This window comes from Bubalus bubalis, chromosome 11 (genome assembly GCF_019923935.1).
Source record: "Bubalus bubalis isolate 160015118507 breed Murrah chromosome 11, NDDB_SH_1, whole genome shotgun sequence".
NCBI classification, from domain to species: domain Eukaryota; kingdom Metazoa; phylum Chordata; class Mammalia; order Artiodactyla; family Bovidae; genus Bubalus; species Bubalus bubalis.
Window position 1 is genome coordinate 28,325,053 of NC_059167.1, and position 22,982 is coordinate 28,348,034.

The 22,982-nt window shown below is 37.9% G+C and overlaps 1 protein-coding gene across 6 annotated transcripts in view; it reads left to right on the forward strand.

Annotated features, from left to right (window-relative positions):
- KCNH5 (potassium voltage-gated channel subfamily H member 5) overlaps nt 1-22,982 on the forward strand; it is a 388,790-nt gene that overhangs the window by 280,686 nt on the left and 85,122 nt on the right. For all 6 annotated transcript variants that reach the window (XM_006068056.4, XM_044924885.2, XM_044924884.2 and 3 more), the window contains one exon: nt 18,650-18,846. In XM_006068056.4, coding sequence (XP_006068118.1) covers nt 18,650-18,846 — 197 coding nt within the window. The remainder of the gene's footprint in view (nt 1-18,649; nt 18,847-22,982) is intronic.

Here is a 22,982-nt window from a genome sequence, read left to right on the forward strand (position 1 = left end):
CATGTCTTTTTCTAAATTGAAGTTCTTTCAGTTCTTACACCTCCACTTTTTTTTTCTTTTGACCTTCCCACTTTTTATAAAACACAAAGATTTCCAAATTAAGTTCATGATGCATACATAATATTGCATGTACTTTAATATCTTCTTGCATTTTTGTTTTTACCCTGTAATTACTTAATGTGAACAGATTTATTCGTATGCCTAAAATAGCCAGGTTACTTTTAAGTGTCTGACAAAGTATACTGTACCTTATAGAGACTATACAAATGTCATTTCCCTACTAACTTTAGACCCATCTTGTAAAATAGTTGATTTGCTGCATTCACATTTTGACTTTTCTCTTTTCACTGATTATTAAAATCATATGGTTAGAATTATTAATCTAAGGCAATCTATATCTAAGTCTGTTACCTGTAACTTTAAGTTCCCAAGAGAACCATGCTTATTTATGTGGAGTTTAAACAGAGGCTTAGATGGTGTTTTTAAGTTGAAGGGAGAAGGCATAAGAGAAGATGAAAGAGACAGAATTAAATGAACTTAATAATATAAAATGGCTTCCCAGGTGGCACAGTGATAAAGAATCTGCCTCCAATACAGGAGACATACGATCAATCCCTGGGTGAGGAAGATCCCCTGGAGTAGTAAATGGCAACCTGACTGAAGTATCCTTGCCTGGAAAACTCCATGGACTTAGGAGCCTGGTGGTCTATAGTCCATGGAGTCCACAGAAAGTTGAGCAAGACTGAGTGCACACACACAACACAACACAGTAATATGAAAAGTGTAATTTCTATTACCTGGGTAAAGATTGTATTTTAATTAGAATCATTATTTAGAATCAGTTCATCTCTTATAAACATTTGTCAGTTATCAAAGAAAACATAAATTCTTCAAAGAATTTGAAAATTTCTCTCAAAGAAAACATAAGAACTCAAAATCTGCTTCTTATTTTTATCCCCCGCCCACCCCCCCCCAAAAAAAAACCCAGAAACCTGAGATGTGAATGAATAATATTCTTCTATTTTGAGAATCTGTGAAAATGTTACTTTAGTGTTGTGGCTTAGATTTCTTCCCATATACTTGTTGTTGAAAGTCAAGTGTTTCACACTTAAATTCTTTAAAGGGCTTTTCCCAAGCTCCAGAAAATTATTTTCCTTTGTATCCACATTTCTTTGTTTTGAGATGCTGTACTGTGAACCAGGTATATTTGCTCTACATATTGTGATGATGATGAGCTTAGTTAATTTAGACATTTTTATGAAAGTAAACCAGTTATTTGCTTTAAAAAACTCATGCCTGTCTTCTTTTAAATTTTCTAAGTAGTGAGTAAAACATTGTTTGTCTATAGCTTATGTTATACACTTTAGAATTCCTCAGTATATAGATTTTAGGGTAAAATATAGTCTATTATCTGGTAATTTAGACTTAGGGGATTCTCTGCTGCCTTGGTAGTAAAAAAAAAAAAAAGAAAGGAAAAAAGTCCTCCTGCCCGTGCTGGATACCTGGGTTTGATCTCTGGGTTGGGAAGATATCTAGGAGAAGGAAATGGCAACTCACTCCAGTATTCTTACCTAAGAAATCCCATGAACAGAGGAACCTGGTGGGCTACAGTCCATGGGGTCACCAAGAGTTGGACATGACTTAGTGACTAAACAACAAAACAAAGTTTAGACTTAACTTCACACCCTTTCCCTGCCATCCTTCAAAACTGATCTTGTTCATTCTATTTTCTTGGTGTCTCTTTAACCTATACGTAATGTACTTTCTATGGAGGGCCACCCAAGATGGATGGGTCATGGTGGGGATTTCTGACAAAATGAGGTCCACTGGAGAAGGGAATAGCAAACCACTTCAGTATTATTGCCTTGAGAACCCCATAAACAGTATGAAAAGGCAAAAAGATGGGACGCTGAAAGATGAACTCCCCAGGTTGATAGTTGCCCAATATACTACTGGAGATCAGTGGAGAAATCACTCCAGAAAGAATGAAGAGATGGAGCCAAAGCAAAAACAAAACCCAGGTGTGATTGTGACTGGTGATGGAAGCAAGGTCCGATGCTATAAAGAGCAATATTGCATAGGAACCTGGAATGTCAGGTCCATGAATCAAGGCAAATTGGAAGTGGTCAAACAGGAGATGGCAAGAATGAATGTCAACATTTTAGGAATCAGTGAATTAAAATGGACTGGAATGGGTGAATTTAACTCAGATGACCATTATATCTACTACTGTGGGCAAGAATCCCTTAGAAGAAATGGAGTAGCCATCATGGTCAACAAAAGAGTCCGAAATGCAGTACTTGGATGCAATCTCAAAAAACAACAGAATGATCTCTGTTCCTTCCGAAGGCAAACCATTCAATATCATGGTAATGCAAGTCTATGCCCTGACCAGTAATGCTGAAGAAGCTGAAGTTGAATGGTTCTATGAAGACCTACAAGACCTTCTAGAACTAACACCCGAAAAAGATGTCCTTTTCATTATAAGGGACTGGAATGCAAAAGTAGGAAGTAAAGAAACACCTGGAGTAACAGGCAAATTTGACCTTTGAGTACAGAATGAAGCAGGGCAAAGGCTAATAGAGTTTTGCCAAGAGAACACACTGGTCATAGCAAACACCCTCTTCCAACAACACAAGAGAAGACTCTACACATGTACATCACCAGATGGTCAACACTTAAATCAGATTGATTATATTCTTTGCAGCCAAAGATGGAGAAGCTCTATATAGTCAGCAAAAACAAGACCGGGAGCTGACTGTGGCTCAGATCATGAACTCCTTATTGCCAAATTCAGACTTAAATTGAAGAAAGTATGGAAAACCACTGGACCATTCAAGTATGACCTAAATCAAATCCCTAACAATTATACAGTGGAAGTGAGAAATAGATTTAAGGGACTAGAGCTGATAGATAGAGTGCCTGATGAACTATGGAATGAGGATCATGACATTGTACAGGAGACAGGGATCAAGACCATTCCCAAGAAAAAGAAATGCAAAAAAGCAAAATGGCTGTTTGAGGAGGCCTTACAAATAGCTGTGAAAAGAATAGAGGTGAAAAACAAAGGAGGTAAGGAAAGATATACCCATTTGAATGCAGAGTTCCAAAGAATAGCAAGGAAATATAAGAAAGCTTTCCTCAGCAATCAATGCAAACAAAGAGAGGAAAATAACAGAATGGGAAAGACTAGAGATCTCTTCAAGAAAATTAGAGATACCAAGGGAACATTTCATGCAAAGATGGGCTCGATAAAGGACAGAAATGGTATGGACTTAACAGAGACAGAAGATATTAAGAAGAGCTGGCAAGAATACACAGAAGAACTGTACAAAAAAGATCTTCATGACCCAGATAATCATGATGGTGTGATCACTCACCTAGAGCCAGACATCCTGGAATGTGAAGTCAAGTAGGCCTTAGGAAGCATCACTATGAACACAGCTAGCAGAGGTGATGGAATTACAGTTGAGGTATTTCAAATCCTAAAAGATGATGATGTGAAAGTGCTACACACAGTATGTCAGCAAATTTGGACAATTCAGCAGTGGCCACAAGACCGAAAAAGTTCAGTTTTCATTCCAATTCCATAGAAAGGCAATGCCAAAGAATGCTCAGACTACCACACAATTGCACTCATCTCACATGCTAGTAAAGGTATGCTCAAAATTCTCTAAGCCAGGCTTCAACAATATGTGACCCATGAACTTCCAGATGTTCAAGCTGGTTTTAGAAAAGGCAGAGGAACCAGAGATCAAATTGCCAACATCTGCTGGATCATCAAAAAAAAGCAAGAGAGTTCCAGAAAAACATCTATTTCTGCTTTATTGGCTATGCCAAAGCTTTTGACTGTGTGGATCACAACAAACTGTGGAAAATTCTGAAAGAGATGGGAATACCAGACCACCTGACCTGCCTTTTGAGAAACCTATATGCAGGTCAGGAAGCAACAGTTATTACTGGACATGGAACAACAGACTAGTTCCAAGTAAGAAAAGGAGTACCTCAAGACTGTATACTGTTACCGTGCTTATTTAACTTCTATGCAGAGTACATCATGAGAAATGCTGGGCTGGATGAAGCACAAGCTGGGATCAAGATTGCTGGGAGAAATCTCAATAACCTCAGATATGCAGATGACACCACCCTTATGGCAGAAATTAAAGAAGAACTAAAAAGCTTCTTATGAAAGTAAAAGAGGAGAGTGAAAAAGCTGCCTTAAAACTGAACATTCAGAAATCTAAGATACATGGCATCTGGTCCCATCACTTCATGGTAAATAGAGGGAGAAACAGTGGAAACAGTGGCAGACTTTATTTTTTGGGCTCCAAAATCACTGCATCTGGTGACTGCAGTCATGAAATTAAAGATGCTTACTCCTTGGGAGAAAAGTTATGCCCAACCTAGACAGCATATTAAAAAACAGAGATGTTACTTTGCCAACAAAGGTCCATCTAGTCAAGGGTATGGTTTTTCCAGTAGTCATGTATGGATGTAAGAGTTGGACTAAGAAAGAATTGATGCTTTTGAACTGTGGTGTTGGAGAAGACTCTTGAGTGTCCCTTGGGCTTCAAGGAGATCCAACCAGTCTGTGCTAAAGGAAATCAGTCCTAGGTGTTCATTGGAAGGACTGATGCTGAAGCTGAAACTCCAATACTTTGGCCACCTAATGGGAAGAGGTGACTCATTTGAAAAGACCCTGATGCTGGGAAAGATTGAGGGCAGGAGAAGAAGGGGATGACAGAGGATGAAATGGTTGGATGGCATCACTGACTCAATGGACTTGAATTTGAGTAAACTTTGGGAGTTGGTGATGAACAGGGAGGCCTGGCGTGCTGCAGTCCATGGGGTCGCAAAAAGTCAGACATGACTGAGCAACTAAAGTGAACTGCACTGCTCTTGGAAGAAAAGCTATGACCAACCTCAACCGCAGATTACAAAGTAGAGACATTACTTTGCCAACAAAGATCCATCTAGTCAAAGCTATGGTTTTTCCAGTAGTCATGTATGGATGTGAGATTTGGACTGTAAAGAAAGCTGTCATCAAAGAATTGATGCTTTTGAACTGTGGTGTTTGTAGAAGACTCTTGAGGGTTCTTTAGACTGCAAATTCAAAGCAGTCAGTCTTAAAATGAAATCAGTCTTGAATATTCATTGGAAAGACTGGTGTTGAAGCTGAAGCTCCAATACTTTGGCCACCTGATACGAAGAACTGACTCATTTGAAAAGACCCTGAGACTGGGAAAGACTAAAGGCAGGAGGAGTAGGGGAAGTCAGAGGATGACATGGTTGTATGACATCACTGATTCAATGGACATAAGTTTGACTCAGCTCAGGGAGTTGGTGATGGACAGGGAAGCCTGGTGTGCTGCAGTCCATGGGATTGCAGATTCGCACGGCTGAGCGACTGAACTGAATGTCCTTTCCCATGACCATTGCTCTTAAAATTTTGGTTCTGGGTCATGGCTACATCTGAAAGGCCTATCTATTTGCTATCTGTTGTCAACTTGAAGCTCCAATTCTATGTTATGCTGCCATCTGAATAATTTTTCTAAAATATAAAATATCTTTTTTGTCTCTTTGTTAGGATTGGCTTTTTAGCCTCTTCAGGATAAAAACATGACTTTTAGCCTGGACTGTGAGGCCTTTTAAGTTCAGGTCTGTGCCCTGCTTTCCAGCCTGATTTGTGCCATTCCCTATTCCTACTCTCTTTTCACCATGTTGAATTACAGAAAGTTTTCTGAGCACCAAGTTCTGTCTTCCTGGCAAGCTATTGAGTATACTGCTTCTTTGTTTAAAACATCTTTTCTCCTCTTTTTGTCTGACTCTTGCTTCTTTACCTTCTTTTACTCTCTCCCTTTTTGCCTTGGTCTGGACTAAGTACCTTTGTTCTGGGCTTCCATTACATGCCTATACAGGGTTCTTCATCTGTCTTTTACTTGTTTATTCTTCTACTGTGTTGTGAGTACTTGAAAGGTCTTACTCATTTTTGTCTCTCTGTCATCTGTGATAAAAGTGAAAGTGAAGTGAAGTTGCTCAGTCGTGTCTGACTCTTTGTGACACGTGGACTGTAGCCCACCAAGCTCCTCCGTCCATGGGATTCTCCAGGCAAGAATACTGGAGTGGGTTGCCATTTCCTTGTCCTCTTTAATAGTTTCTCAGTAAAGGTTAGGAGAAGGCAGTGGTAACCCACTCCAGTACTCTTGCCTGGAAAATCCCATGGACGGAGAAGCCTGGTGGGCTGCAGTCCATAGGGTCGGGAAGAGTCAGACACGACTGAGCGACTTCACTTTCCCTTTTCACTTTCATGCATTGGAGAAGGAAATGGCAACCCACTCCAGTGTTCTTGCCTGGAGAATCCCAGGGATGGGAGAGCTTGGTGGGCTGCTGTCTATGGAGTCGCAGAGTTTTACATGACTGAAGTGACTTAGCAGCAGTAGCAGCAGCTAGGATCCTAGCTTTAGCATAGATCTAATACAAACTGAGAAAACACTTTCCTACTGTTAGTTGGGCAATTTGAACATGGAGAATAAGAAGGGATAAATGCTAAATATCTCAGGCCACTAAAAACTCTTTACTAAAACACTATTTCCTTGTTTTCCATTAGCAACTCCCAGTATCAAGAAAGAATTGAACTTACACTCTGGTTGTTTGCCATGGTAGAAAATTCTTTTTCTATGGAAGGGAATTTGGCTTTAACTCCTGAAATTGCCATTACTTTTACCATCAACTGGAATGGATAGATCTACAAATTAGTATTATTTATTGGAATATCAATGCTTTAGGGTTAAAAGGGACTTATAGAAAGAAACATCTTATCTCTAGTTAGTAATTGAGCATGCCCATGCCTAAGTAAAATTTAAATACCTAGATATGTTTGGATTTTAAGATTTCCTATCACAACTTGTAAAGTTTATTTTTGAGAAATATAGTCTAGACCCCTAGACTCCTTTGAAAGTCTGGTTTAAATACTAATAGTTGTTAAATACTCACTATCTTATAAATATTATTATATCAAATTCTCTAATTTATCTGTGAAAAAAGTGTTCAGTATAGTCATCTTGTTAGTTGCTCAGTTGTGTCTGATTCTTTGTGGCTCCATAGACTGTAGACCACCAGGCACTTCTGTCCATGGAATTCTCCAGGGTCCTGACCCAGGTATCAATCCAAGGTCATCGGTTCTTTACCATCTGAGCCCTAGGGAATTCATCTTACAGATAAAGAAGCCAAGGCTCTGCAGTATCAGTGAGTCACCCTAGGTCACACCTAGAAAATAAGAAGCCAAGGCTCTGCAGTATCAGTGAGTCACCCTAGGTCACACCTAGAAAATAAATAGAGGATTTGAACCCAGATTTCTCTGACTCAATGTCCATCCTCTTAACCATCACATTTCAAATGTGATGCTTTCTTTACCAGGAATTTTAAAATAGAATTTTGAAATTTTGGTTTAATCTTGACAGAAATTAGAGTGCCAAATATTAACTTTACCGCTTTGTTTCCTTTTACTAAAAATATTTTTTTCTGGGACTTCTCTCAGGGTCCAGTGGTTAAGACTCTGCTCTTCCATTCAGGGACCATGGGTTTGATCCATTGTTGAGGAACTAAGATCCCACATGCCACACAGCCAAAAATAAGCTTTTCTTCTAACAACACTGTTAAGTATTATAGCAGTAATTAACACAAAATTGTAAATCAACTATTCTTCAATAAAAAAAAATCATATCTTAAAAAAAAGTACCATAGAAAGTAAAGTGTAAAGGGCTTTCCTTGTGGCTCAGAGGGTAAAGCATCTGCCTGCAATGCAGGAGACCTGGGTTCTATCCCTGGGTCAGGAAGATCCCATGGAGAAGGAAATGGCAACCCACTCCAGTATTCTTGCCTAAAGAATCCCATGGACAGAGGAGCCTGGTAGGCTATAGTCCATGGGGTTACAAAGAGTTGGACACGACTGAGTGACTTCACCTTAGTTTTTTTTTTTTTTTTTTTTTTACCCAGGTGCAAGATGTTTAATCAGCTACTATATGTCTACAAATATGGCCCTCCTCCAAGTGACTAGTTTACCCCATAAAATTGTTTCAGTCTGGGGAGAACTGACATGAGCCCTCAGAACATAAAATGAGGATATTAAGTTCTGTCTTTTGTGTGGGTATTGGAAAATTTCAGAGTCCATCTGGTTGGTAGGTATTAATGTGGAGGATGCATCACCATTGCAAGAATGGCTACAGATCTTTTCAGTTTCTTCCATGAAGACGTGGAGTCTACTTTTCCACTCCTTGAGTTTGTACTGGTCTTGTGACTTGTCTTGGTTCCTATGCTTAATGCTCCACTCTTCCCTTAAGTGCTAACAGTTTCTGGATAGAGTTGGAAGGCTTGTCTTGCTTTTCTCATTGCTCTTCTGTTTTCCTGAAGTCATGGCATCTGTGTATAGAAAGCTTCATCTTTATTTTTCTAGATTTCTTATACCTACCTACACACCAGTGTCTTGCTCCCACTATGCTCCTCTACTCTGCCTTCCCTTAGTCAAGCCCATTATTTCATATTTTCTCAAAAAGTATCAAGTGTGCTTTTATCTTTAAGAAATTGAAAGTTTAACTAATTACAAGTTTAATAAGTTGGTTTTGTTTTGTCACTAAGAAGATCAAAGCTAGTACATTGTAGGTGTTGGTTGACTTGCTCTGTGAATGCCATTGAGAAGTCAGTCTTCTTTTTGGTATATGGAGGTGGAGGTGTTAGTGAGTAGGTGCACATCAAAACTACTAGAATTTTTTAATTTGTAAACTAAAAAACAGGTTCATAAAGTACAACAATATAAACATATAACCTAATGAAGCTCTGTAGTTCAAAGATCCTGTAACCATTTCACAGGTCAAGTGAAAGACCTTTTACAATCTCCATCCACCTGGGAGAAGTTACACCTTGTGATCCATTCTAAATACCAAGTTTAATTCACCTATTTCTGAATTTGATCTATCATTTAAATCTACAAGTTCCTCTTTTACCCCTTTCTTTTCTTTATAATTATTTGCTGAAGACCCTGAGCCCTTTGTCCTGCAGAGTTCCCACAGTCTGGACTCTGCTGATTGCATCCTGACTGTCATTTAGCAGGCTTCTCCATCCTCTCTATTTCCTGTCAACTAGCAGCTGGATCCAGAGGCCTGATCAGACTCAGGTTCAATCCCTTTGCAAGATTATAAGTGGGTCTGTGTTCTTTCATCAGATGACATGTATTTTTGTCTCTAGCTGTATTTTTGTTTTGTTAGCAACTGTCAGTACTCAATGCTTAGCTCCATTAACTCATTGGAAGTTGCAAAAGGGAAGTATTCTAGTTTATATTTTTGTTTTTGATTGGAATGCTTTTATAGAGAGTTACCTCTCAACTACTATTTGGTTACCCAGTATGCAGTTCACAGGAGAAGGAAATGGCAACCCACCCCAGTATTCTTGCCTGGAGAATCCCAGGGACAGAGGAGCCTGGTGGGCTGCCATCTATGGCAGAGTCAGACACGACTGAAGTGACTTAGCAGCAGCATGCAGTTCACATAGGAGTGACTGCACATATACTTAATACTTTTCCATTATTTACCAACTTTTAAGATAGCCAGTTGGTTTCTTGTCCTTTAAGGGTACCTAGATAGTTCCTTAAAAATATCTTTATGCACTAATGAATTTAAACAAATGATGAATTTTAGTGCATTACAGTTTTGACCACTATTGAAGTGCCAATTTCCTGTCTTTGCCAAGTTAGAGCCCCTTCAAGTTGGCTCCTATGTCTTTTTGATACAGTAGTCTTTGATGACTTCATTGCTATGCAGTATGAGCAGATCCTCATCTTGTATAATTCTGCCTCACACCTGAGGCATTTCTCCAAGAAGCTTGAATTGATTTTTGTGAAATTTATTTCACAGTTTTGGTCCTACAGATATTCACAGCTACTGAGTCATTGTTTCTTGGTCCATTTAATAAATAAAATGAGGAGAAAGATATATCTGTGTTTGTGTCTCTGTATATTTGTGTATATATACCCATATATATATAGATAGATAAAAATAAAATTTCTAAAGAGTTAATACAGATTATATTTAACTAAAATTCAGTATACTAGGGCTTTATTTATTCACTTCTATATTACATCTTCAACTACTTCTTCCATATTGAGACTGCTGGGGATGATCAAATTAAAGTATTGCATAATGTTCCGTTGCTTTATGTGACATTACAAATATAGCAACCTCAGAATAACAATACTAATACCATTACCACCAGTATAATTACTGAAAATACATATAAAGATTTTTGCATATGCTTGTTTTCCCATTCTTCCCCACCCCTCATTATTTTTAGCAGCCATACTAACTCTGTATTTTCAGAGCCTATAGCATAGCATACTGTACCCTTTCCCTTTAACCTTCATTTAGCCTTAATTCTGCAAGTAACTATATAGTTAGGGCTACCACTAATCTGTATCAGTGTCTCTCTAGGTAATTTAGTTGTCTAAAGGATATTCACTAATCTTGGGAAAAATCCATGGGAGCAAAATCCCTGAGTTCTTTTATATTAGTAATATAGTTTGCATCCTTTGTTCTTGAAAATCAGTTTTGCTGGATATGGAATTCTTGGTTCATATTTCTTCATAGAGTATTTTAAATATGTTACTCCCTCGATCTCACTCGAGTCAATAGACAAATCATGGAGCTTTTGTTTTCTACTATCATGTCCTTTATATCTTCCTTTCCTCTTTAATCTTGTCACTGTCTTAACTTGTGATGAGGTGATTGTGAGGCAAGGTGAAGTCATGTATCTGTGTAATCTCTGAAATATCATACGGTTGTCTCACAGTGATGTAATGGTACTTCCTTTGACACTCTTCATACCATTGCTAGTTCTGGTACTAAAGCACTGAATAGGCCATGACTGTCTTTACTTGAAACACTTCTGGTGGTTCTCTCTTTCAAACAGGATGAAGCAGACTGTTGCACAGCACTAAAGTTTCTCCCTCTTGGATGCTCTTTTTTCCCTCTAGACGTGGCCTTCTCACTACATCCCATAGGTTTCCGGTATTGGGGTAACGCTGCACATCATGCCCTGGGCAGATCATGTTCATGCTGCTCTTTCACAAAAAATTACTGCTCTTCTCTCAAAGACTCCACTGTGATTAAACTCAAACACTATTTTACTTGTGAAGTCTTAATGAAACTCCCTTGAATTAAAAATAAACATTTTCTCTTATGTACTTTGTCATTCCTGATCCTACAGTACTTATCTTTTCCTATATTTTTTGGACATATTATATACTTTTGGACATATATACTTTTTTGGACGTATTATATACTTAAAAATTCTTGAAAGCAGGATTTCTATTTTCTGCATGTCTTTTCCCCTACAGTATAAAACGCATGTTCTAGCTTAAGTGTAGTGCTAGAGTTAGGGTTAGGATGCTGGATGCATTCATTGAATGGGGTGGACTGGACAGCCATCATTTCTCCCATTTGACAGATGTGAAAGTTATAAGACTTAGTTATTGTATGAAATTATAATAAGTCTCAACTCTGAATGCTTTCTTTGAAAGAGAAAATAGAATTTTAAGACTTAACTACTTTTTAATTTAGTCTCTTTCTTAGACTTTTTAAAAAATAATATGCTACTAACTTTCTTGATTTGGACACATGTTCAGATTTCTGTATATAACCAATTTGTTCTTAATACTAAGAGTACCAAATTCAGGATTATCAGCCTGCTTATTACCACATCTTCTACCTCCGCAAAGGTAGCCGCCATTGTCCTTCACTTATTCATCAGAATACTTTCTGTTTTTATACATCCACTTAATGAGAACTATTTGGCTCATTTTTTGTGCATGTCAATAAAAATTCATAAGCTAAATCAGTAGTTTTTTAGGTAGATAAGAATTATTTGCTTCTCTCAAGGTGTCAGATTTGCATCTGTTATAATTTTTCAACAAGATGACTTTGAAGATCAATCACTAAAGACTGGCAGGCATCAGTTCTAAATGTTTCAAAAACTCTATTCTAACACACCTATATAATCTCTAAGTTTTAGTGCTCATCATGTTCTTTTCATTCAAAATATTACTTTATGACATTTGCTATTTATAAAGTCAAAGTCAATTTAAAATCACACACTTTAACAACTCTTAGCTTTGTTAATTTATAAATGAATTTTTGTGCATATGAATTCACAATAAAGTTTATGAACTGACTACAACAATCTGTTATAGTGAAGGGCTGACTAATAAAAGTAAATAGGTGAATTAAGTCCATTCTATAGAAGAATTGTTAAATAGAGCTATCACTGTATCACATATAGTCACAGAAAACTACCTAAGTAAGCCTCAAGCACTCTATTTTTAGGAATTCATTGGCTAGAGTGGATCGCTGTACTAATTGATGAATAACTGAGATAATTTTTATGAATTCATTTTATCTATATCATTAACTCATCAAATGACGTGTTTCACATTAAAATAAAAACACTGTAAAATCAGCACCTCAGGGGACTGGTATACTACGATCTGTTTTACTCCTTTAATTATGTTGTAACTATTTGACTCTATTTTGTCTTAAATTTTCCAGTTTTCTGCTATATGAATTGTTAATATCATCTTCTATTTTACAATCCAGTTTCCTGTGGTTTGGAAGTGAAATGCTTCATAAGACTTGATGCAAAGAACTGAGAAAATAGAAATAGACCAAACAACAACTTTCATGTCGAGTGTGAGCTTTTCTACTAATTTTAGCACTTTGGGGGAAGGTTAGTTTTCTCAAACTCTAAAATGTTTATAGCTGAAACTATTTGCACCCAGTGGGAGCTGACCTAAAAACTAACATCAAATATTCTATAGTTAAGAGGATGAACAGGATTTCCCAGTTCTAAAAGTATACAAAGCCTTTGTGATGAAAAAAAGGGCGCTTTTCTATTTGACAGTCCATACATAACCCTGTGTCTCCAGTGCTGTGATTCCTGCGTGTTACTCAGCGTAAATGTGCATGATATTTCCTGAGGAACATTAGTCCGGTTGTAAATTTATTAGTTGAGTTATGTGACAACCATCTTCCCACAAGTGCCTTAAAAGTTGTGAATTGAGTGACTATTAGGTGATATGGAAAACTGGATAAAGAAAAATAGTTTGATTAATGTCTGATTGATATATTGTGTATCCTAATGGAAATTCTGTATTATAAAGCAATCAGTATTGCTTATATGTAGCATGAGTTCTCATGTTTGGAGCAGGATAATCCATATTTATTAATTTTGCTGTGCTTCTCTAGACATTTTTTAGGGAGAGGACCAGAGGGTAATTTTACTTTGGTTGAGTCAGTTAACTTCCCGTGTTACTTTTCAGCCTCATAGACTTTTTATTTCCCCATGATACTAAAAAAGATAAAGAACTTAAATTTTAAAATGTTGATAGAAATATGATGAGAATTTTAATTTCATAAATTTAGGTAAAATAAAACATATAACAGACATTTGAATACCTCCACAATTTAAAATGATCTCTATTGGCAGGGGAAATTTATGTATATATTGAATATCTTTTATCTATTGATGATACACTTATTTATTAATGGATATTTATTTACTGTTCTTCAGATATATGTACCTACTTTATTAATTCAGTCCCACTAAAAAGTATAAGGAAAAACATCTGTGAAAATAATTTGTTATTTTTAAATAAAAAATTCATTAGAAAAAATTTAGAAAATAAAAAGTAGAGAGAAGAAAAACAATAAACATATCACTTGAAGCCAATTTTTGTAATAGTTATGTGCATTTTATTTTGTCTTATCTCCCTTTTGATTATTAACACAATTTATTATCAATTGATAAATAATAGTAACCTATAATATACCATATCGACTAACATAAATTAATAAAACATAATAATTTTGTATCCATCAAGATTACTCTTCTATAAGAAATTAAGGAATAGGAAATGGCAACCCACTCCAGTGTTCTTGCCTGGAGAATCCCCAGGGGCAGGGGAGCCTGGTGGGCTGCCGTCTCTGGGGTAGCACAGAGTTGGACACGACTGAAGCAACTTAGCAGCAGCAGCAGCAGATGTTTTATTGGAGGATAATTGCTTTACAATGTTGTGTTGTTTTCTTCTGTATAACATCGTGAATCAGTCATTACTATATATTTATATCTTCTCCCTCTTGAGCCTCCCTCCCACCCCACCCCTCTTCCTCCCCTCTAGGTCATCACAGAGTGCCAGGCTGCCTCCCTCTGTTACATAGCAGCTTCCCACTAGCTAGCTATTTTTACACATGATAGTATATATATGTCAATGCTACTTTCTCAGTTCATTCCACCCTTTCCTTCCCCCTCTGTGTCCACAAGTCTGTCCTCTATATTGTTTCTCTATTCCTTCTTCCTTGCAAATAGTTTCATGAGTACTATTTTTCTAGATTCCATATATATGCTTTAATATATTCTATTTATTTTTATCTTTCTGTCTTACTTCACTCTGTATTACAGGCTCTAGGTTTATCCAGCTCACTACAACTGACTAAAATTTGTTCCTTTTTATGGCTGAGTAATATTCCATTATATATATATACCATACTTCTTTTATTTATTCATCTGTTGATAGACATCTAGGTTGCTTCTATGTCCTGGTTATTGTAAATAGTGCTGCAATGAACACTGTGGTACCTGTGTCTTTTTGAATTGCTGTTTTTCTCAGCATATATACCCAGCATATATCTCAGCAGTTGGGATGCCTGGGTCATATGGTAGTTTTAGGCTTAGTTTTTTGAGGAATCTCCATTCTGTTCTCCATAGTGGCTTTATCAATTTACATTCCACTAACAGTGCAAGAGGGTTCCCTTTCCTCCACATCCTCTTTAGAATTTATTGTTTGTAGATTTTATTGTTGATGGCCATTATGACTGGCGTGATGTGTATCTCACTGCAGTTTTGATTTACATTTCTCTAATAATGACTGCGGAGAAGGCAATGGCACCCCACTCCAGTACTCTTGCCTGGAAAATCCCATGGATGGAGGAGCCTGGTAGGCTGCAGTCCATGGGGTCGCGAAGAGTCAGACACAACTGAGTGACTTCACTTTCCCTTTTCACTTTCATGCATTGGAGAAGGAAATGGCAACCCACTCCAGTGTTCTTGCCTGGAGAATCCCAGGGATGGGGGAGCCTGGTGGGCTGCCGTCTATGGGGTTGCACAGAGTCGGACATGATTGAAGTGACTTAGCAGCAGCAATAATGACTTTGGCCACCTGATGCAAAGAGTTGACTCATTTGAAAAGACCCTGATGCTGGGAAAGATTGAGGGCAGGAGGAGAAGGGACGACAGAGGATGAGATGGTTGGGTGGCATCACCGACTCAAAGGACATGGGTTTGGGTGGATACTGGGAGTTGGTGATGGACAGGGAGGCCTGGGGTGCTGTGGTTCATGGGGTCGCAGAGTCAAACACAGCTGAGTAACTGAACTGAACTGAATAATGAGTGATGTTGAGATCTTTTCATGTGTTTATTGGCCATCTGTATGTCTTCTTTGGAGAAGTGTCAAGAGATAGACTTTTAATAGAAAATTCTACTAAAGTTTCAGTTTCATTTTTGTGTACTTTACTATAGCTGTAACCATAATTGTATCTTTATTTTTTACTTAACATTATGAGATCTGCATTTTTGCATGGAATTTCTGAAACTAGTTTTAATTCTCATGAATTAATATATACATAGCTATAGATTTCTGTTCTTTGGATATTTTTATTTATTTTTGCCAATCTGAGGTTATAATCAATAGCACTGCAGTGGATATTATATGCGTTTGTTTTAAATCTTTTGATTGAGTCCCAGAAGCAAAATTACTGAGTCAAAGACACTAATAGTTATTGTTGTTGCTATACATGAAAATCAAATAGTTGAAAAGTAATGAATATTTATAAATAGGTCAGAGCTTGTATTATAAGTGATAACTTGAGAAAACATTTCAGAAATTATTCAGAAAGAAATGTAATCATTTGTCTCTCTTCAATGTAAAACCCAGTATAGAAAGAGTAACAATGACAAGAGGAGAAAAGGAATCATAATAGTGGCTCAAAGCAGCCCTTTAAAAGTCCTGTTATTTCCATAACACTGGAGACTATAATAATATAATAGTTGATTTCTTCTGGTTAAAAAATTAAAAGATGTAGTAAAACTGATCCATTATCTTGATGTGAAGAGCCAACTCATTGGCTCTTTTCAAGAGCCAACTCTTTTCCTGATGCTGGAAAAGATCGAGGGTAAGATGAGAATCAAGATTGCCGGGAGAAATATCAATAACCTCAGATATGCAGATGACACCACCCTTATGGCAGAAAGTGAAGAGGAACTCAAAAGCCTCTTGATGAAAGTGAAAGTGGAGAGTGAAAAAGCTGGCTTAAAGCTCAACATTCAGAAAACGAAGATACTGGCATCTGGTCCCACCACTTCATGGGAAATAGATGTGGAAACAGTGGAAACAGTGTCAAACTTTATTTTTCTGGGCTCCAAAATCACTGCAGATGGTGACTGCAGCCATGAAATTAAAAGACACTTACTCCTTGGAAGGAAAGTTATGACCAACCTAGATAGCATATTCAAAAGCAGAGACATTACTTTGCCAGCAAAGGTCTGTCTAGTCAAGGCTATGGTTTTTCCAGTGGTCATGTATGGATGTGAGAGTTGGACTGTAAAGAAGGCTGAGCGCCAAAGAATTGATGCTTTTGAACTGTGGTGTTGGAGAAGACTCTTGAGAGTCCCTTGGACTGCAAGGAGATCCAACCAGTCCATTCTGAAGGAGATCAGCCCTGGGATTTCTTTGGAAGGAATGATGCTAAAGCTGAAACTCCAGTACTTTGGCCACCTCATACGAAGAGTTGACTCATAGGAAAAGACTCTGATGCTGGGAGGGATTGGGGGCAGGAGGAGAAGGGGACGACAGAGGATGAGATGGCTGGAAGGCATCACTGACTCGATGGATGTGAGTCTCAGTGAACTCCGGGAGTTGGTGATGGACAGGGAGGCCTGGTGTGCTGCAATTCATGGGGTCGCAAAGAGTCAAACATGACTGAGCGACTGATCTGATCTGAAGATGAGAAGGGAGCCACAGAGAATGAGGTGGTTGGATGACATCACTGACTCGATGGATATTAGTCTGAGTAAACTTGCTGCTAAGTAACTTCAGTTGTGTCCAACTCTGTGCAATCCCATAGAGCCTGATCCCATCAGGCTCCACTGTCCCTGGGATTCTCCAGGCAAGAACACTGGAGTGGGTTGCCATTTCCTTCTCCAATGCATGAAAGTGAAAAGTGAAAGTGAAGATGCCCAGTCGTGTCCGACTCCCAGCGACCCCATGGACTGCAGCCCACCAGGCTCCTCCGTCCATGGGACCCTCCAGGCAAGAGTGCCGGAGTGGGCTAGTAAAGGACAGGGAAGCCTGGCGTGCTGCAGTTCATGGGGTCACAAAGAGTGGGACATGACTTTGCGACTGAACAACAACAATTATCCTTTTACAAGAAAACCTACTATTTGATACATTTGCTTTGTGTGTGTTTCTGGGAAGAAGAGGGTGCCTAAAATGAGATAGTACTGTATGTATGATTTAATATTCTGCTTTTATTATTTCACATAATGTGAACATTTTTCTGTCATTTTTATGAGACTTGACATGCTGACTCCAGTGCTGAGGCAAATTCGCTGTCACTCAAAAAAGTTATGATATTTAGTGGCTGCATAATAATCCATCAGTTATTTATTTATTTTTTTTAAACTTCATATAAACTTTATTTGCATTAAGGAAATCAATATTTACTTTTTAAAATAAATCATCATTTTAAAGAGGGAAAAGTACATTTCTTTGACTCAGGATGGTGAACTGTTGATTTCAGATCACCAGTGGGTGTTGCTCTGAAGTAAATAGTTGATTTCTGTGTTCTATTATTTTAACATCCACATTTGACTACAGTGCAGCACTCTTCATGGAACTGTTTATGGCATAGCAAATCTGGGCCTCTGTGTTTTACCCAGCCTAGTTTCTTTGGCTCCGTAATTGTGAACTGGAGCTCTCTCCAGGGGCTCTGAAGCTGCGCATGAGGTTTAGCTCTGTGAAGAGGGAAAGGCATCCTTGGAGAATCAGTCTTGGTGAGCTTTTGTTTGCCTCCAGCACAAGCCTTAGGTGCTGAATAATTTATGTTTAATATATGTCGAGTCAGTTCCAGATTTATAAAGCTATAACAGGAGGTTCTTGCATATTGCATTTTACTGTCATTTCTACCAGAAGGAGCAGAAGAAAAGATGAAACTGAGAAGTCACCTTTGCTCCTTTTAGTCAGAATGGGAAAAGTTAAGGTGGCAGAAAGTAATGAAACCATTTCTTAAAATGAGGTTCTTGGCTTCTCTGTTGGATTTCATTTATTCATGTCACTCTAGATTTCCATCAAAGACTGAATTTAGGATGATGTTACTTTACATATTATATGAAAGTGTTGTACATTGTTATATGTACATATGCGGTGTTGCATACTTAGACTTTAAATTATGTTCTATGATCAGTAACATATGAAACTGATTTAGAAAAAAAACATGACTAGGATAAAAAAAACTAGTGTAGATACTTGAATGTATGTATCTTAACTATTTTCCAGGGAAAGGAGATGTGTTTGGAGACATCTTCTGGAAGGAAACTACCCTTGCTCACGCGTGTGCCAATGTCCGAGCACTGACATACTGTGACCTCCACATCATCAAGCGAGAAGCCTTGCTTAAAGTCCTGGACTTTTATACAGCTTTTGCAAACTCATTCTCAAGGAATCTCACTCTTACTTGCAATCTAAGAAAACGGGTAAGTTGTCTGGATCCATTTCCACTTACTAGCCTCTAGAGGGTTAATATATTATATTCTATTAGTTAAAGAGTGGTATAGTGATTTTATTTTGTAGTAGTACATTCCCATCAATGTAAAGTGACATAATTTTCCCCCTTTCTTTTTATTTTGCTTACTTTTTAAAGGAGTGATAAAACCCCTGAATACATGGATAAAGGTTTGAATATCTATTATTTAAATGTAAAATGAAAAGTGGACCTGAGGAGAAACAAACTGTGCTATAATTAGTTAATTCCTGGGGTTTATAATACTGCTGTAAAATTAATATCAGTGTCTCTGACTTTATTATATGAGTCTTTTAAAGCTTCTAAGTTTAATCAAACTGGTTGCCTACTTTATATTCCTGACTCTCTTTACCCCCTCCCTCTCATTTAATAATCAATTCATAAAGCTCATTTCTCATTAATTCTTTCAAAGTGCACTATCTCCAAAAATAATAAGCCATACTGACATATCCTACAAATAGATATAGGAATCTTTTACTTTGTGTGGCTGCTACAAATTTAATCTTCTTGCTGTTTTCTTTTTTATTGATGAGTGTGGCACAAATTGAATTTGCATAAAGAATTCTTCTAGCTCTGATTTATAGGTCATTGGACATTGGTGAGGGCTCTTTTATTGCCAAGAATGAAATAGACGTTTGGATAACTGCACTTAAGGAATTTCATCTAAGATGATTGCCTGTCTGCAGTGAAGTATTTTGAAATAACAAGCCTTCCCTTCCACCAACCCCTTAAATAGAACCTTCCTGCTAGTTAACATAGAGAAAAAAAAAAATCAATCCAAGTGGCAAATGAACATCTATACTGCATCAACATAGAAATGAGCATAAGCAAATCAATATAATTCTCTACTCAGGGTTCTAAGAGGGGATAAGACTGCAGGAGTCATATTCGTGCTAGAGTCACAACACTTGATTCATATTTGAAAAGCAGTTTCTGTTTATATATTGTTAACAAATAGTTATTGAGCATCCACCTGAAAGACAAAATGTAAAGAGCTATAGAGAACATGAGGCCTGAATAACACAGTCTTTATGCTCAAGGAGCTGACAGGCGAGTGTGAATGTTATGTGAAATGCAAATATGTGAAACATCTCTTTGTACAAGTAATTGAGATTTAAGATAATGATAAACCTGGAAGACTGGTGCCAAGTATGAAATAAACAGAGCACCTGCTCCTTCATTAGGGAGATTGGAGTCCTGTCTATTATTACACCGAAATATGTCTCTTCACTCTGTGCTCTACCTTTTCCAGTGACAAATTCCTCTTCTACAAGGCTGCCTGGTGGATATTTGAAACTCATATCTTATTAAATCTTCCCAATATACATTTTGGCAGTTTTAGAATCTTCCCACATACTACAAACTTACACAACCTGGATCTGTCCTTACAGTCCTCAGGGCATATATTATTGGTCACTGTCCTCCTCTAAGTATTGTTGTTTATACATTATCTCATCTGATGTTTATAATATTCTTGTGGGGAAAAGGGCAGTTGTTTTCCCTTCAAAACACATGGTAGGGATTAGTATTAAATAACCAAGTGATATACATGTAATGTAAATGATTGCATCCCTCAAAGAAGGGTAATAAAGACAAAATAAACTTTAGTTCTTCAAAATGTGTTAATCACAAAGCTCTATCATCTTTTTTTCTCTTTCAAACATCTGAGCACATGCATATCACACGTGTCTGGGCACACACACACACACACACACACACACATTGGTTATGAGAGCCAAGTGTGTGTAGCAGCATGTCTATCTCTGACAGGCATAGAAGTAGAGCAGAAAACTTGTGCTATTTTTTAATGGGACCCAGGAATTGTGCACCTGCCTCTAGGTGTGTGAGTTAAATCAAATGACTTCTTCCTTTAATAACCTGTTCCTTGTTATAATGTGTGTCAGGTTTTTTGTTTGCTTGTTTTTAAAAAATATTTCCTGCCCTTCTTTAATTGATGAATGGTGTCAATAACTTGAATGTCGGGTCAGGTGTATTTCTCATCAGTGTCACTTTGTTCTCAGATAAAAGTATTTTCATAATTAAGAGAAACTGAGACAGTATCTTCCTGTGATTCATGAGAAGAGCTACCATTTTGAAAGTCTATTTTATATCCATGTTATTCAACATAATTTACATATAATTAATCGAATTAAATATCAACAACCCGCAAATGAGGCAGTATAATCTTCATTTCATTGATGAGGAGGTTGAGGTTCTGAGACGGAGATAACTGGATGCCAAATAAATTATGGGTCACAGCCTAGATTTGAATCCATCTCTGCCTGTTCTAAAGCCCATATTCTTTAGTTTATACTGTGTTGCTTTTGTTTTTCAAATACCTGACTTTTCCCGCCACAACAATATCCCACAGACACACTTCCACTAATAGTTTCCCCACTGAACTATTAACAAAAAATGTTTTGTTATTATTGCTACCATTTTAAGCATTCTTGAAGTGAATATTCGTTGTGAAGTACAGAGTCAAGTCTCTGTCTTTAGCATACCACTGATGTCTTCTAGATATCATAACCATTAATTAAGAGTGCGCTCCTACTAAGTTGGGAAAGTATATTTGGGACCCAGGTTTTCAGCCTTCATAGATTTATAGCTCTGGCCGCATAAGCACTTAAGGTGTCTCAGTGGGGAGTTTTCTATAGTGTATAGTTCTCAGTGGCTGCAGTAGGAGGAATGTGATAGCAGGAGCTGCTTGTTTCCATCTCCATTAAAGAGAAACAAGATGCTTGTTATGCAAATATAGCTCCCTCTAAGGCAATGGCACCCCACTCCAGTACTCTTGCCTGGAAAATCCCATGGACAGAGGAGCCTGGTAGGCTGCAGTCCATGGGGTCGCTAGGAGTCGGACACAACTGAGTGACTTCACTTTCACTTGCATGCATTGGAGAAGGAAATGGCAACCCACTCCAGTGTTCTTGCCTGGAGAATCCCAGGGACGGGGGAGCCTGGTGGGCTTCTGTCTATGGGGTCACACAGAGTCAGACACGACTGAAGCGATTTAGCAGCAGCAGCAGCAACCATCGTTAGGTCCTTCAGTATAAAATTTCTAGAATTGTAACTGGTATTTTCATCCAAAAACTAGAGAAGGAGTTGGCAAACTTTTCTGGCAAGGACAAGATATTTGAGGGCCTTATAGTTCTTGTCTCAACTACTCAACCCTTCTATTGTAGCATGATATTAGCTGTCTTAACTTGGGTTGCCATTACAAAACACCATAGATTGGGTGGTTTCACCAATGGGAATTTATTTCTCACAGTTCTGGAGGTTAACTCCAAGATCAAGGTGCTGGTCAATTCGGTTCCCCAATAAGGACTCTCATTTCTGGTTTGGCGACATCTGATTCTTGCTGTGCCCTTATGTGGTGGACAGAGAGTTTGGAAGCCATTTCTCTAGTATCTCTTCTTGTGAAAGGAAAAGTGTCAGTCACTCAGTTGTGTCCAACTCTTTGCCCCCCATGGACTATAGCCCACCAGGCTTCTCTGTCCATGGAATTTTCCAGGCAAGAATACTGGAGTAGGTAGCCATTCCGTTCTCCAGGGGATCCTCTTGACCCAGGGATCAAACCTAGGTCTCCTGCACTGCAAGCAGATTCTTTACTGTCTGAGCCACCTGGAAGCCCAATTGTAAAGGCACTAAATTTTATCATGAGGACCCTCATGGCCTCATCCAATCCGAATTATTTCCCCAAAACTCTTCAAATATCATCATATTGAGGGGATTGGGACTTCACCATATTAATTTTAGGAGGACCCAATACAGTCCATAGCAACCAAAAATAGTATGTAAATAAATGAGGTTAGTCGTGCTTCAGTGAAAATTTATAAATACAGGCAGCTTCTGATGGGCCTTAGTGTGTCAATAGCTGAGTGGAAGCCTGCAAGTCAGATGGGAATGGCAGAAGGTATGCAAATAGAATTCTCCTTTTATTAGAAAACAAATTTCTGCTAAGTGCCACCCACGTAGAGGGTTATCATGAAATGGAAAATGCCATATATAAGAGGTGGATGCACACAAAAACAAAATACAAACAAACAAAGCAAAAGAAGAGGTGGCTATAGGAGTCAGGTAGACAGC